Genomic DNA, 17,692 nt, shown 5'->3' on the forward strand with positions numbered 1-17,692 from the left:
AGCAGGGGGAGTGGGAGAGGGAGAAGCAGGCTTCCCGCGGAGCAGGGAGCCCGGTGTGGGGCTTGATCCCAGGACTCTGGGATCATGACCTGAGCCGAAAGCAGACGCTTAATGACTGAGCCACCCAAGCGCCCCTCACTAGGGCATTTGTAAACTGAGGGAGACTCCTGTCCTGCAGGACTGTGCTCTCTATCAGTTAACCATTAGTTTTTCCTTTAGGGCAGCCAGGAGTGCTTGAGGAATGTCCCATATATCCCAAAGTGGGGGGGGGAGGGGTGTAGGGTGCCAGCTTTGGCTTTGTCCTCAGCTTGCCTTCTGTTCCCTCATCAGTAAGCTTTCATTCATTTGTTGAAACCACATCATATATGGAGCCATAAGTATCCTGTCCTGTCTAATGCAGGACATTGTGGTAAATGCTACTATTTTCATTTTTGGATTCCATGATGCCCAATTAACAACATTCACCAGTGGCCAACAAAGAAAACTAATAGGAATAGAATCTAGGATTTCAATCCCATGGTAAATCAGTATTTATTAACTTAGAGCTCTTTAAAATGGCCTCTTAAGTTCTCTCTTTGTGAATGGCATCAGAGAAACTTGAGAGTTGTCTTTTATTCTTCCTTCTCACTCCACTTTCCTGCTCTGTCCCATTGCCATCTACATTTGTAAACCTTGACTTTTTCTTTTTTAAGTTTTATTTATTTATTTGACAGAGAGAGACACAGTGAGAGAGGGAACCACAAGCAGGGGCAGCGGGAGAGGGAGAAGCGGGCTTCCCTCTGAGCAGGGAGTCCAGTGTGGGACTCTATCCCAGGACCCTGGGATCATGACCTGAGCCGAAGGCAGACTCTTAATGACTGAGCCACCCAGGTGCCCCAACCTTGACTTTTTCTTTAGTCTCCATGGCACTCTGGCTTGCTACTAGGGTCCTCAGCCAGTCACTACCCCCACAGCAGGAACTAATTCTCTTTCACCTCTTCCTGGGGATTTCTGCTTGCTCATCACTAGCTTGGGTGATTTCAAGAACGGAGAACCTAGTATTATTTTGAGGGTAGTATTGAAAACTGATAAGGAAGTAACCCTGAGAATAAGATTTTAGCTCAGCTGCTTTGTGTCTTGGTTGAGTTATTTAACCTCCCTTGGCTTTAGTTTTCTCATTTGTAGAATAGGAATGGCTACCCCAGAGAGTTGTAGAAATTAATTCATTTATTTATCTTCATTCTCTTATCAAATCCTGTTAATTTATGGTAGAGTAATTTGGAAAAAGGAATACTACCAAAGGACAAATAGAGGAGAGAAGATAGGCTACCAAGATTTAGGAAGATAGCAAGTTGACTGTTAACTAACAGAGAAGAGCAAACTGAAAACTACCTACAGGAGAATGAAAGTACAGGCTAATCCATGTCATAACCCCATACAGGCTCAGGAATTGTAGGTGCTAAAGTACCTTGGAAAGGGGACTAAAACAGGAGGATTGATTGAAAATCTGTATAAAGCAGCTTTAGACTCCCAGATCTCCTTTCCCTCAGTGTAACGGTTAACTTCTAGAGAAAATGAACCAGAGTGTCTCTGGACTCAGAGACAGTAGGTATGTGACAACAAAAGTAAAGCAACAGGATGGAAGCAGGGGTTAAGTGAAGATATACATTCTGTCTTATAGACACACTTATGGCTTGCTCCCTCACTTTCGGGTCTTTGCTTAAAGATGCCTTCCCTAACCACCTGATTTAAAACTACAGCCCTTCCTAACCCGGCATTCATTGTCCCCCTCCCCCCACCCCCTACCCCCCCCCCCCGGCTTAATTTTTTTCCGTGACACTACTACCTGACAAATTTTTACTTATGTCTCCTTCTATTGGAGTGCAAACACCAGAATAGTAGGGAGTTTTGTCTGTTTTGTTCACTGAAGTATCCCCAGTACCTAAAATAGTATCTTGTAGGTGCTCAGTGAATGTTTGTTGAATGAGTAAACAAATGATACTATTCAGATCTTTTCCCAGAAGGCTAACAGCTAGTCTTATGACCCCAGGCAGGAGGTTGGAGGATTTCTGTCTGGAGAAATGACTGGCCTGAGAGAAAAGACAAGCATTGATGTTTGGGGGAAGAGTCCCCTATTTAAAAGGTTACATCTCTACTTATTAACTGTATAGTCATATTCAGTAGTCAGCAAGCCCTGTTCTCTCATAGAATCACCAATTATTCAGGGAAAGCCTCTAACACAAAAGACAGATACCAAGGCAAAATGAGAAAAGGAAACAATAATGCACAGAACAAAAGAAAATCCTAAAAAAAACTAGTATCTCTTGTCAGAGACAAGAGACAATATGGTATCTATGAGACAAGAATAAGACGCTCTTTTAAAAAAGGGGGGGACCTGGTTTCAGAGAACAAGAAATAGCTGTTGGGAATGAAAATATGTATAGTAGATACAAATTCAGTAGAAGAGAAAGTTTAAGGAATCTTCTAGACAGTCGCATGTTCTAGTTTAAGATTAAAATTTAGAAATATGGGAGATAAAAAGATTCTTAGTAAAAAAAAAATCTCAACAATAACACCTTGCTTAGAAGATGATAGAAAAATGCCTTAAATTTTGAGAATATCTAGCCTAAAATTGGTTTGGCTAGTATCTGCCTACAACATCTTTGTCTCTTTTATTTTAGAACATTTGTCTCTTTTACATAGTATATAGCTGGAATTTCAAAAAAAAAAATCTCCTCTGAGAATATTTGTTTCAGATCAGCTTCATTTTTTTGCATGGATTATCCTAGAGAATATTCTAGTGAGTTTAGTCTATCCTTGATATATTTGGATTTATTTCTACGATCTTATTTTGTATTTTGTTCCATCTGACCTGGCTTCTCATTCTATTTTTTTAAATTTATAATCTATTCTTTGAGTGGTTACCTTAACATTTTTTGTTAACAGTTTTATTGAGATGAAGTTCACATGCCATACAACTGACCCATTTAGAGTATACACTTTTTTTTAGCATGGTAACATAGTTCCACAGTGAATTTTGCAACGTGTTCAGCACCCTAAAAAGAAATCCTTATACCCATTAGCAGTCAACCCTCAGGTTCCCTCAAACCTCCCAGCCCTAGGCATTTACTAATCTAATTCCTATCTGTAGATTTACCTAATCTGGACATTTACCATAATGGAATTATAAGTGTATGTGATCTTTTGTGATTGGCCTCTTTCACTCAACATAGTATTTTCCAGGTTCATACATGTTGTACCAGGTTGTAAAACTTCATTCCTTTTTTTGACGAATGATATTTTGTTGTTTGGATATGAGATTTTATTTATCCATTCAGTGGTTGATGGACATTTGAGTTGTTTCTACATTTTAGCTATTACAAACAATGCTGCTGTGAACATTTGTATACATGGTTTTTTAAAAATTTTATTGTTATGTTAATCACCATACATTACATCATTAGTTTTTGATGTAGTGTTCCATGATTCATTGTTTGTGCATAACACCCAGTGCTCCATGCCGTATACATGTTTTAAAGTGGACATTTGTTTTCATTTCCCTTGGGTATACCTAGGAGTGAAATTGCTAGATCACATGGTATCTCTCAGTGTTTAATCTTTTGAGGAACTGACAAACTATTTTCCATAGCGGCTGCCCAATTTTATATTCTCATCAGCAATATATGTGGGTTCTAATTTTCCACATCCTTAGCAAAACACTTATTATTGATCTTTTTGTTTATAGCCATCCTGGTTGTGTAAAGTGGTTCTTCATTGTGTTTTTTTTTTTTTTTAAAGATTTTATTTATTTGAGAGAGAGAGAATGAGAGATAGAGAGCACGAGAGGGAAGAGGATCAGAGGGAGAAGCAGACTCCCCGCTGAGCAGGGAGCCTGATGTGAGACTCGATCCTGGGACTCCAGGATCATGACCTGAGCCGAAGGCAGTCACTTAACCAACTGAGCCACCCAGGCGCCCCATCGTGGTTTTGATTTGCATTTCTCTAGTAACTAATGATGCTGTATATTTTTTTATGTTCTTATTGGCCATTTGTAGCTGTTCTCTGGAGAAATGTGTATTCTAATCATTTGCTCATTTTAAAAAATGGGTTGTCTCTATACTGAGTTGTGAGTTTTTTATATATTCTAGATACAAGTCCCTTATCGGATCTATGATTTGCAAGTGTTTTCTTCCACTCTGTGGGTTGTCTTTTCATGTTTTTGATGGTGTCCTTTGAAGCACAAACATATTTAATTTTGATAAGTTCATTTTATCTTTTTCTTGTGCTTTTGATGTATCATAGCTATGAAGCCATTGCCTAACCCAGAATCATGAAGATTTATGCTTATGTTTTCTTCTTGGAGTTTTATAGTTTTAACTCTTTTATCTGTTGGTCTGTGATCCATTTTAAGTTAATTTCTGTGTATGATGTGAGGAATGGGTCCACTTTCATTCCCTTGTATGTGAATATCCAATGAAAAGACTCCTCTTTCCCTACTGACTTATCTTGGCATTCTTTTCAGGGATCAATTGATCATAAATATTTAGATTCATTTCTTAACTCTCAATTCCATATTGATTTATATATCTGTCCATATATCAGTACCACACTGTCTGGATTACTATAACTTTGTAGTAAGTTTTGAAATCATGAAGTATGAGTCTTCCAACTTTGTCTTTCTTTAAAGAAATTGTTTTGACTATTTTGGGTTCCTTGAATTTCCATATGAATTTTAGGATAAGCTTGTCAATTTCTGCAAAGAAGCCAGATGTAATCTTGATAGGTATTGCTTCGAATCCGTAAATCATTTTGGGGAACATTGCCATTTTAACAATATTAAATCTTCTGATTCATGAATGTGGCAGGTGCCCTTGTATTTATTTATGCCTTCTTAAATTTCTTTCAGCAACATTATGTAGTTTTCAGTGTATAGTGTTACTACATTTCTTTGTTTAAATTTATTTCTAAGTATTTTTTTCTGGCCAATGATATTATAAATGAAATTGTTTTCTTAATTTCATTTTGGATTGTTCATTGCAAGTGATAAAAATACAATTGATTTTTGTATATTGATCTTGTGTTCTGCGACCTTAGTGAATTTGTTAACCAGTTCTTATAGTTTTTTTTAATGGATTCCTTAGATTTTGCCCGAGGCATTTAAACATGAGTACTTAATCTATAGAAGTCCCAAGTTTAATCAATATTCCTGACATTCTTCTGAAATAATACAAAGACTTTAGAAATCTGTGGCAGCCAGAATAATGGCACCTCAAAGATGCTCAGGTTCTATCTATAAAATATTTATTATTTTACATGGCAGAGGAAAATTAAGGTTGTTAATCAGTTGACTTTGAAATAGATTATCCTGGGGCACCTGGGTGGCTCAGTTGGTTAAGCATCTGCCTTCGGCTCAGGTCATGATTCCAGGGTCCTGGATTGAGTCCCTCACTGGGCTCCCAGCTCAGTGGGGAACCTCCTTCTCCCTCTCCCTCTGCTGCTCCCCTTCTTGTGCTTTCTCTCTCTGTCAAATAAATAAGTAAAATATTAAAAATAAAATAGATTATCCTGAATTGGGGTGGGCCCAATGTAATCACATGTGTCCTTTATTTTTTTAAGTTTTATACTAAAACTATAGTATGTAGTTTTTGGTTTTTTTTTTACAAATTGTTGGACATAATAATTCATCTCTGTTAGTTCAAAATTTTAGAATTGACTTGGATTCTACTATCAGTCATCTTCCATATCTTGAACACTTCTGAGATTTGTTGATTGCCTTTTTTAAAGATCTTTCTATGTTTTCCTCCTTTTTAATTCCATTGCCAGTCTAGACTCCCCTCTTCTTTTTGTTTTTTTAATTTTATTTTATTATGTTAGTCATCTTACATTACATCATTAGTTTTTGATGTAGTGTTCCATGATTTATTGTTTGCGTATAACACCCAGTGCTCCATTCAAGACATTCCCTCCTTAATACCCATCACCGGGCTAACCCATCCCCACACCCCCCTCACCTCTAAAACCCTCAGCTTGTTTCTCAGAGTCCATAGTCTCTCATGGTTTGTCTCCCCCTCCAATTTCCCCCCCTTCATTTTTCCCTTCCTACTATCTTGTTTCAGAGGTACAGGTCTGTGATTCATCAGTCTTACATAGTTCACAGTGCTCACCATAGCACATACCCTCCCCAATATCCATCACCCAACCATCCCATCCCTCCCACCCCCCACCACTCCAGCAACCCTCAGTTTATTTCCTGAGATTAAGAATTCCTCATATCAGGGGCACCTGGGTGGCTCAGTCGTTAAGCGTCTGCCTTCGGCTCAGGTCATGATCCCAGGGTCCGGGGATTGAGCCCCGCATCCGGCTCCCTGCTCAGCAGGAGGCCTGCTTCTCCCTCTCCCACTCCCCCTGCTTGTGTTCCTGCTGTCGCTATCTCTTTCTCTGTCAAATAAATAAATAAAATCTTTTAAAAAAAAAAAAAGAATTCCTCATATCAGTGACACCATACGATACATGTCTTTCTCAGATTGACTTATTCCACTTGGCATAATACCCTCTAGTTCCATCCACATCGTTGCAAATGGCAAGATTTTTTTTGATGGCTGCATAATATTCCATTGTATGTATGTATTGTATGTATGTGTGTATATATATATATACGACATATTCTTTATCCATTCATCTGTTGTTGGACATCTTGGCTCTTTCCATAGTTTGGCTGTTGTGGACATTGCTGCTATAAACATTGGGGTGCATGTACCCCTTCGGATGACTACATTTGTGTCTTCGGGGTAAATACCCAGTAGTGCAATTGCTGGGTCATACGGTAGCTCTATTTTCGACTTTTTGAGGAACCTCCATACTGCTTTCCAGAGTGGCTGCACCAGCTTGTGTTCCCACCAACAGTGTAGGAGGGTTCCCCTTTCTCTGCATCCTCTCCAACATTTGTTGTTTCCTGACTTGTTAATTTTAGCCATTCTGACTGGTGTGAGGTGGTATCTCATTGAGGTTTTGATTTGGATTTCCCTGGTGCGGAGTGATGTTGAGCACTTTCTCATGTGTCTGTTGGCCATTTGGATGTCTTCTTTGGAAAAAATGTCTGTTCATGTCTTCTGCCCATTTCTTGATTGGATTATTTGTTCTTTGGGTGTTGAGTTTGAGAAGTTCTTTATAGATTGTGGATATTAGCCTTTTATCTGATATGTCATTTGCAAATATCTTCTCCCATTCTGTCAGTTGTCTTTTGGTTTTGTTGACTGTTTCCTTTGCTGTGCAAAGGCTTTTTATCTTGATGAAGTCCCAATAGTTCATTTTTGCCCTTGCTTCCCTTGCCTTTGGCGATGTTTCTAGGAAGAAGTTGCTGCGGCCGAGGTGAAGAGGTTGCTGCCTGTGTTCTCCTCTAGGATTTTGATGGATTCCTGTCTCACATTTAATAGACTCCTCTCTTCTAAGCAGGTTATTGCAGCAACATTTTTTTCCCAGAATCAAGTCCATCTTGGACCTTTTGCCACATTGACTTTTCTGAAATACTTTAATCTGAACCATCCAAACTCTATCAGACTTTTGGGACCCTAACACACAAATAACAGAAAAAGAACATATATTCCCCACCTTATTATATCTAATATCATTCTTTCTCCATGATCTGCTTTTAGTTCTGTCAGCTTCTTTTAGTTTTTCAAAACCATTGTACTTATTTCTACCTTATTGCATTTAGCTATTTTTGTGTGTCTTTTATCAGTGTTCCCTATGACAGGCACCATACTGGGTCCTTATTTGTGCCCTTCTGCCTACCTGACATGTCTTCCTTACCCTTCCCTATTTCTGTCAGTCCAAATTCTGTCTATCCTTCAATGCCTAGCTTAACTGTTATTTTTTCTTTGAAACCCTTTTTTATTTCCCAAACTAAAAGTAATCTTTTTTTTTTTTTTTAACTAATCTTTATTCCCTCCTTTGAACATTCACAGCACTTTAGCTGTACCTCTTAGGGCATTTAACTCTACCTTATGTTAGATATTTACATATTTAACATTAGCTTCTTTTTTTAAAAATATTTATTTATTTGACAGAGAGAGACACAGCGAGAGAGGGAACACAGCAGGGGGCAGGGGGAGTGGGAGAGGGAGAAGCAGGCTTCCCGCAGAGCAGGGAGCCCGATGCGGGGCTCAATCCCAGGACCCTGGGATCATGACCCGAGCCGAAGGCAGACACTTAACGACTGAGACACCCAGGCACCCCTTAACATTAGCTTCTTAAGAGCATAGGCATTGTATCACTAGTTTTATAATTATCCCAGCATCTCCCATCATCCCACCTTAGTTCTAGCTTGATACGTATAACAGGTTCTTGGTGAATAAGTCCTCATTTTTAAAGTATAAATTAACCTTGGGACACCTGTGTGGCTCAGTTAGTTAAATGTCCAACCCTTGATTTCAGCTCAGGTCATGATCTTAGGGTCATGAGATCAAGTCCTGTGTCGGCCTCTGTGCTGGGTGTGGAGCCTGCTTAAGATTCTCTCTCTCTCCCTCTGCCCCTCCCCCCATGCGTGTTCCCTTTCTCTCTCTCTTAAAAAAAAATTATAAAGTATATATTAACTTTGTTAGGTTTTTGCAAGTTTTTTTTATTACTTCAAAATTCTTCCACTATGACTCCAGGGAGAAAAAAAGTCATTAATTTATTTTAAAAATTATAACTAAAAAGCCTACGTGGGCTGTAATGACTATAAAATAGGTAGGCATAGAATAAAGAGCAAACTATTTTTATGGGGTTTTTTTTGAAGATTTTATTTATTTGACAGAGAGAGACACAGCGAGAGAGGGAATGCAAGCAGGGGGAGTGGGAGAGGGAGAAGCAGACTTCCCACTGAGCAGGGAGCCTGATGCAGGGCTCGAGCCCAGGGCCCTGGGATCATGACCTGAGCCGAATGCAGACGCTTAATGACTAAGCCACCCAGGCGCCCCAAAAGCAAACTATTTTTAAAAAGAACTAAAACTACATCCCTAAAATACAGAGTATTCTTTCTGATGAGAATGTAAAGATCAGTATAAGATCCTTGCTATCTACTTCATGTCTAACATTGGTTGCAAAATTCCTGAACTTGTAGAGTATATAAACAATTAGATTTTCAAAGGAGTATCCCAGAAAAATTTCTGTGCAAGTAGTAACAACCTTTGGAGGTATAGATTATAAGACTCTTTAACCAGATGTGAATTACTCATATGTTGGTATACACTGGGTAGTCCCTAGAACTTTTTTTTTTCTTAATGAAGGGAATTAGAAGTGGAAGGTGTTCTCCTAGGAATAATTTCTACTTATACAAACTAATTTTTCTTTAACTGGTGATTTTTTTCTGGTCCCTGGCTAACTTGAAAAGCTTCTGTGACCTTTGCAAAGACTCTGAACAGGAAATTTCTGATAATATATTCTAAAGCCTTATTAACTTTTCAGAAGCATAAATGAAAGAGAGAGAGAGAGAGAAAGGATCTGAGAATTAATATAGCATTGGGGTAAAGAGCAGAGGCTTTGAAGAGGGATGGAATTGGATTTGAATCCTGTTACTGCCACTCACTTAGTAGTTAGTTGTATAACCTTGGGTAAGTTACTTTATATCTCTAAATCTGTTATATATGTAATGGGGGTAAAAATAACTCAAGAGTTTTATGAGGATTAAATGGAATCATGCCTGTAAATTACTTGGCAGAGTGATTCACTGTTGTTGCACAGTAAATGTTAGATACTATTACTGTGATGATATCCTAGGGCCAGCCATTAAAAATTCATCCATAGATCCTTAGAATCCATTATGACATGTTTGACATGCCATGTGTGGTTGTTATACTCAAATTAGTATATGCATAGGTGGATTTGTGAGTGACTAATGAGTCAGTAGAATTAAGAATTCTACTTTTAGTTTTCCAGTAGGAACTCAAGTGCAACCAGCAAACCAGAAAAGATAAGTCTATGTTGAAGTTGGAGTTTACTTTTGCATAGGTAGTTTTTCTATCAGGAGATAGGATTTTACCCATTTGCGGAGCAACTACTAAATGCCAGTTGTATTAGATTCTTTTAAAAGGTATGTTATTTGGGGAACCTGGGTAGCTCAGTCAGTTAAGTGTCCAACTCTTGGTTTCAGCTCGGGTCATGAGATCGGCCCCATGTCAAGCTCCCCACAGAGTGTGGAGCCTGCTTAAGATTCTCTCCCTCTCCCCCCCCTTACTTCTCCCGCCCTCCCCACACACATGTGCGCTCTCTCTCTCTCTCTCTAAAAAAAAAAAAAAAGAAAGAAAAGAAATCATATTTTATTCACTTGCTATAATCCAAGGCAGAAAGAATTTAAATAATTTGAATTTGCCCAAATCCATACTGTAACTGTTAGGGATTTACAGGGTATTATAGGGAAATGGTAGGAACTGTGAGGAATTTGAACTCTTCTCTCATTCCAAATCATTTACCTTTGTATTCCTAGCGCCCCTCTTTCAACTTGGGGAACTTTAAAAATTATCAGTGCCTATGTCACACTTCAAGCCATTTAAAGCAATTTCTAGAAGTGAAACCCAAGCATCAGTATTTTTAAAAGCTCCTTAGGTGATTATTGTTATATGAATTGAGAACTACTGATCTGTTCAGTGCCAGAAGAGAGTAGATGTTCAATAAATGTTTGATTGTTGAAAGAATGTATACCTAATGGTGCAGTTGCTCCATTGTAATTCCCGTATTATAGTCCACCTAGAGTGCCTTTGTACTAACTCAAGTCTTTCAAAGGGGCTTTGTATTATGCTTTGTATATATTCTCAATTTGCCCCCATGGCATATATAGGAAGATATTTGGCAGGAGGTAACGTTTTGTGGCTGACAGAATTCTGAATTTCCTCCATTACTGAGGAAAATAGGTATGGAAATAGGGTAAGGCTCAGGATTCCTTTCTTGTATTTCATCCAAGGTTGAAGACATAGGTTGTAAATAGACATTTAGTGGTTATTTTTGTTTTAGAATAATTTTTTAAAAATAATTTGTGATTCAAAAATCAAAAGATAGAAAGGGATGAACATTGAAAATTGTCCCTCTCATCTCCCAGTCATAGTTCCCCTCCCAGAATATATCAAATGTTATATCAGTATTCTTCCAGAGATATTCTAAACATATATAAGAAATTATATTTACACATACTTCCCATTTTTACCCAAAAGTAGTATGGTGCATCGTTTGTTTACTTAACAGTGTATCTATATACAAAGAATATAATCAGCATATAATTGCTTCCACCTTTTTATAACTAAATATTATTTCTCTGTGTACCACAACTTATTTTCATCTATCACCTGTTGTTGGATATTTAAGTTGTTTCTAATTTTCTCTATTATAAACAATGCTACATTAAATAGATAAGTCATTTCACTTCTGCATCAGTGTATCTTTGGATAAATTCCTAGAAGTTCAAGGCATTGCCAGTTTGCCTTTTATGAAGGTGGTATATTGATGGGTTGGAAATAATAAAAAAAGCATGAAATAATGTGAGGGATTGAAAATATAAAGAAGAAATACTGACCAAAAAAGACTATTGCAGGAATGATATTAAAATGGCTTGAGAGGATAGGACAGAGCAAGGAGAGAGAACTAGTGGGTTTTGTGGTGTATATACATGAGATATATTTGTGATTAAAATATACTAATAAATTTTTTAAAATCCTAGCAATTTTACTCTTAAATCTTAACTTGAACTTTTTAAAACACATCTTTAATGTGATGCTTTCTGTATGAAAACTGATCATTCTTTAAGAGATAATACCCTTGGAATTTTCCTTTCATATTTACATTTGGCATTTATTGATCAAGATTTTATCTTTTCATGCATAACTATTTTTTACATGAACTCTCTCTCTCTCTCTCTTTTTTTTCCTTAGCCCTGGAAGAAAGCGAGACTTTTCCCCTGTTTCTTGGAGTCAGTACTTTGAGTCCATGGAAGATGTAGAAGTAGAAAATGAAACTGGCAAGGATATATCCTTTGCAAAATGGTTTATTCTTTAGCAAGCTTATAATGCCGTCTAAGAAGACATATTCAGATTCTAAAATGTTCTTTAGTCCTGCTGTTTATCTCATTTTTATTCCCCACCTGTATTTGTACAGCATGGAATTTAACCTGTAAGTCTATGCCAATTTCGTACTTGGATACAATTGTCTAATGCATGGGGGAAGGATTAAGAATTAAATTCCTGAAACTGATATATCTCTTAAGGCCCCAGGGGAAGGTTTCATGAATCAGGTGAGTTGAATCAGTTTAGCATCTAGAAACCAGGGACTAAATGTCCTCATTAGGGCGAAGGGTGTCTTTTTTTTTGTCCCCGTTGAAAAAGTGGTCATACTGGCTCCATGCTTCAAAAACAGGTTTGGTATTTCAGAAACTTTTATTTAAGTGTCTCTTAAGTTTGGAAGTCTGCAGCTTTACATAAAGCCTTGTGTACTGCCTGAGTTTTCTAGTCAGTATTATTAATGATTAAATAATCAATCAAAAACTTCAGTGAGCAAAAGCTTAGATATATTATCTTTAACTATTCATACACTTTTCGAGTTTACAAGAGTGGTTCAGAGGGTCCTGTTCTACTCCTTCTGCATGGAGGAGGCCATTCTGCCCTTTCCTGGGCTGTGTTCACGGTAAGTAAGTAGTTGATAATAGAAGTTGATGTTAGCACAATCATTGTTCACTTCTGGATGAATTTGACTAACCTCATTCTTCCTTCTGTATTCATTCATATAGCTTGATATAAGAACGGTAGGGGTGTGAGTTGATTGTGAATATTTTTCATGTTAGGTCCAAGATCACATGTTCTTTAAAGTTCTTAACTGGGGTAAGCTTTAGTGCATGAATTCTTCAAACATTTTATAAAATGTTCTATATATATTGCATTGGGATGAGGGAGATGGGATTTGTTCCTGGTCAAACGTGGGGGTCTGTATCTAAGTAATCTAAGTAATAGATAAGCAGAAATATTCTATTCAAGTTCTTTAGGTAGAGATAATGTTTGTCTTTATTTGTCTCCTTCATAGACCCTAGCATAGTACTTTGCACATGGAGATGTTCCCTAACTATTTGGAAAGATTTTTTTCTTTTTTAAAATAATGCTTTATATTTTAATGATACTTGTGAGCTACTGGGAAGTAAACAATATTTAGTTGATGGTACCCTTGTCTAGAGTAGAAGATGTATGTCTATGTCAATGCTACCAGTTCTAGATCTTCCTGATGTTCTTGACTGTGCAAGGAGAGGTGCTGCTAAGGAAAATACTAGCAACATTCCTATTAAAATGAGATTGTCCTTTCTTTTGGCTTATATCAGGGAGATTTACCTACTTCTTCTGTTTACCTCTAAGGAGTCTGAGGGACAGAAAATGGGAGCAAGTGGGAATGCAGTGCTAGGTAACTGGAGCTAGATGGCTATGGAATTGAGGAGGGTCCTGAACATACTGTTATGTTCCTGGCAGCAGGATTACTGGGAATAGTTCTCAACACATAGGCACTTACTCATCTGTTATTAAATTATTAAATGATTTGATTCCTATCTTGTTTGCTACTTCCTTTCAAAGTAGCAAACTTTAGGACATAGCTGATTTGCCTCTAAGTGCCAGGCTCTTTCATCTCCCTACACCTGTGTCATCCAATAGAAATATAATGCAAACCATATATGTAAATTTTTTGCCACATATGCAATTTTAAAATCTAGTAGAGACATAAAATAGGTAAAAAGAAACAGGTGAAATTGTTTCTAATAATATATATCTTATTTAACCCATTGTACCCAAAGTAGTATCATTTTAGTAGATAATCAGTATAAAATTTACTACTGAGATATTTCACTTTATTTTTTATACTGTCTTTGAAATTCTGTGTGTATTATAGGCACTTATAACACAGCTCCAGTTTGGACTCGCCACATTTCACATTTAGTAGCATCACTTTGATCATTAACGTTCTAGATAACTAACAACTAGATAACTAGATTGTGAGGTGAAGACCATGGGTTAGTTATGCCTGGCACATAATTGTATGCTCAAGAAATGTTTCTTGAATGAATGAGTAATGGCATCACATGCCTGTTCCTAATGTAGCAACTATAGTAGTAAGCATATGTAGTATAGTAGTAAGTAAATGTACTCTGGTTGCCCTGAACCAATAGAACAAGACATGTAAGCCTTTATTCTCCAAATACAGTCTTCTTATACTTCAAGGTTTCTTTGAAAATTATGTAAAATAATGGACTGTGAAAACTGTAAATTTTAAAGTCATGTACAAATATTATAATAAGTGATTTGTTGACATATATTGATATTAAATATTTTTATCTCATAGAAATGATGAAATAACATGGAAAGTGACTGGCATAGAGGAAGTGATTGATAAATAACTGCTGACATTATTATACATGTTATTGTAGAGGAAATCTCTAGTTCTTCTTTTACCAAAGTATAGTCTACAGATTACAAGTGCCATGAGATATCAATGAAATAGGGGTTTTGTGATTAAATGAGCTTAAGAAATATAACATATATATATATCTTTCTCCGATTTCTCTCAGAAATTCACTATATATCAGTATGTTATTAAAGCCTTCAGGATGTTCTTCTAAATAAATCTATTTCATTTCAACTATGTCTTCCAAATGTATTTGACCACTCAGTTTCTTTTTTCTAAAACATCTGTTGGCATCCCATACTTTGTGAAAGTCTTTTATAGATAGGTCATTATGTCCCAGTTGTTTACCTGGTTTACTTGTATAATCAAGGAAATTCCTTACCACTGAGCTTAATAGCTGGTTAAATTTACCTGCCCTTTTTTGTTGTGATTCCTGACAGTGTACCAGCCCACTGAATGAGTTTATATGTGGTAGTGCTTTGAAAATAAAAACGGCTATGTAAAAGTTAGTGCTCTGGCAATTGACTTGACTCCAGAGGTCATATTTTTGTAAGCACTAGAACATGATCCAGAAGGCAGCCATGGCAAACAGCAGGAATAAGCCCAAGCACCTCATGATCCTGAGAGACAGACTTACCCTCAGACATCCACCCAGATGATGATTGGTACAATACTGTAGTAAAATAGAAACAAAAAGACACTAGCATAGCAGCGGGACAAGTATACTGACAGCCAAAGGAAGAGATGAACAACTCTGATTGATATTTATGATGCTAGATCATGAGATCCTTGACAGCAGGAACTGTGCCTTACTCATTTTTGATATGACAGCATACAGGGCCTGTCCTGCAGTTGGTGCTCAATAGTTATTCCTTGAATAGTTAAAACTGACTTTGAACAATTAAGAAAAGGATAAATTTTGTTCATTGTATCCTGTTTGAGAAAGCAGAAAAGATGTAATCATTCTAAAGGCTTTATCAAATGTTAGTAAGTCATTTACATATGGCTGATACATAAAGTTATATAACATGGTTAGAAAAATCCCAGACACAGGATATGCAAGACCAAAGGACATGAAGACACAGTTCATGGAGAACAAACAGACATGAGAAAGTTCATACTCACTAGTAATCAGATATGATTCACATGGGAGGTATCATTTTTTTTAGATATCAAATTAATATTTTCTAAAACGAATTCTCAGTGTTGGCAAAGGCATTAGAAAACAAATACTTTCAAACACTGGGACTAGAAATCACATCTTCTAGCTCCTACTTCATTGTTCTTTTCCTTAGTGTCAAATAGAGCGCTCTTGGAAAGTAATTTAGCACTTTGATTGAATTATCAATATATTTATACCATTTGACACAGACGTCATACTTCTAGGAATCTGTTCTAAGGAAATAATACCAAATACGTGAAAAGCTTTTTGTCTAAAATTAGCAATCCCAGTGTCCAACAATAAGTAAATGGTTAAATAAACTGGATGTACCTATAAGACATAATATTATGCAATGTTTAAAAACAGTTCTCCTAGGGGGCACCTGGGTGGCTCAGTCATTAAGTGTCTGCCTTCAGCTCAGGTCATGATCCCAGGGTCCTGGGATCAAGCCCTGCATTGGGCTCCCTGGTCAGTGGGAAGCCTGCTTCTCCCTCTTCCATTCCCCCTGCTTGTGTTCCCTCTCTCGCTCTGTCTCTCTCTGTCAAATAAATAAAATAATAAGAAAAAAAGGAAAAAAAATTAGAAAAAATAAAAACAATTCTCCAGGGGAGCCTGGGTGGCTCAGTCAGTTAGGTGTGTCTGCCTTTGGCTCGGGTCATGATCTCAGATCAAGCGCCTCATCAAGCTGCCTGCTCAGTGGGAAGCCTGTTTCTCCCTTTCCCTCTCTCTCGCAAATAAATACATAAAATATGAAAACAAAACAAACAATTCTTGGGGCACCTGGGTGGCTTGGTCGGTTAAGTGTCTGCCTTCGGCTCAGGTCATGATCCCAGGGTCTGGGATCAAGCCCCACGTCAGGCTCCCTGCTCAGTGGGGAGCCTGCTTCTCCTCCTCCCTCTGCAGCTACCCTGCATGTGCGTGCGCGCTCTCTATCTCTCTGTCAAATAAATAAATAAGTCTTTAAAAAATACAAATAAATACATGCATGCATACATACAATTCTTCCTGGACACTTTGGAAAAAAACTGATTTTTTTTCTGTTTTTTTTTTTGTTTTCTAGATTTTGTTTTTCAGTTGTATGTATATATCTTATTACTTTTGTAACTTAAAGATTTGTTTTTTCTTAATGGAAACTATTTTCAGAGGAAAAAGTTTGTATTCAATTGAAAGTTTGTATTCAGTTCTGGATACCACAAGTTAAAGGGACACTGGCAGACTGGAACTTGTCCAGGAAAAAGCAGCCATGATTAGAATACTTGAAACTATAGCAGTCAAGGAGCAGTTGAAGGAACTGAAAATGTTTGGCCTGAAAAAAGGAAAGACTTGGGAGATGTAATGTTTACCTTCAACTATAGTAATAATTTTTAAATGTCAACCAGATCTTTTAAACATTTACTAGATGCCAGTTACTGTGCTAAGTGCTTATGTGCATGATCCCATTTAATTCTTTCTGTATTTCTATAAAGTTAGGCAGATGAGAACATTGAAATTTAGAGGAATCACAGCCAATGACAGTACCAAAACTCAAATCTACCTATATCTGTCTCCAGTGTGCATGTTTCTCTGAAGACTGGTTCTGTACTACTGAAGAGTAAGGACTCAGGGCAGAAACCATGGAGCCATATTTTTGACACACATAAGGCAGAACTTGGAATGATTAGGACTATTTCAGAGCAGCTCAGGACTTCTACAGGGGAAAAGTAAGGATCATCTCAGTAGTGTACTAGCACAATGCATATTCGAGGATTTAATTATGAATGTATCTTTCAGAGTTCCTTCTTATCCAGCACTCTGTAAAATTCCTGGACCTGAATATAACTCATTTTCCATCTAAATGTTTTGTGGTTTTCTTTTTTTGGGAGGGTGATTCGGAGATTCACCCAAAGAAATCCTCTTAACTATCAAGAAAGCATTTTCTACTCTGGCTTTAGTAACAGGAGAAAAGTAAGTAAAAAGATAAATAAATAAAAGTAAATAAAAGATATATATATATAGTCATTTTTGTGGAACTAGCGAAGAGTTATAACTAATAGAGGGAAATTATGGTGTTTTAAAGGATCGGGTTTAGGTTTCTAGAAAATTAATTTTTTGCAATCCTTTATTCCTTGGGTATATCCAATAAAGTAGTTGTTACTATAATGATCATATATA

At 37.1% G+C, this 17,692-nt stretch overlaps 1 protein-coding gene across 2 annotated transcripts in view; it reads left to right on the top strand.

Moving 5' to 3' along the window:
* PPME1 (protein phosphatase methylesterase 1) overlaps nucleotides 1-17,692 on the top strand; it is an 88,031-nt gene that overhangs the window by 15,042 nt on the left and 55,297 nt on the right. For both annotated transcript variants that reach the window (XM_025894208.2, XM_025894207.2), the window contains exons 2-3: nucleotides 11,877-11,970; nucleotides 12,532-12,624. In XM_025894208.2, the coding sequence (XP_025749993.1) occupies nucleotides 11,877-11,970; nucleotides 12,532-12,624 (187 nt within the window). The remainder of the gene's footprint in view (nucleotides 1-11,876; nucleotides 11,971-12,531; nucleotides 12,625-17,692) is intronic.

Source organism: Callorhinus ursinus, unplaced genomic scaffold, assembly GCF_003265705.2.
Source record: "Callorhinus ursinus isolate GAN/ISIS: 27379988/994484 unplaced genomic scaffold, GSC_fseal_2.0 scaffold35, whole genome shotgun sequence".
NCBI classification, from domain to species: domain Eukaryota; kingdom Metazoa; phylum Chordata; class Mammalia; order Carnivora; family Otariidae; genus Callorhinus; species Callorhinus ursinus.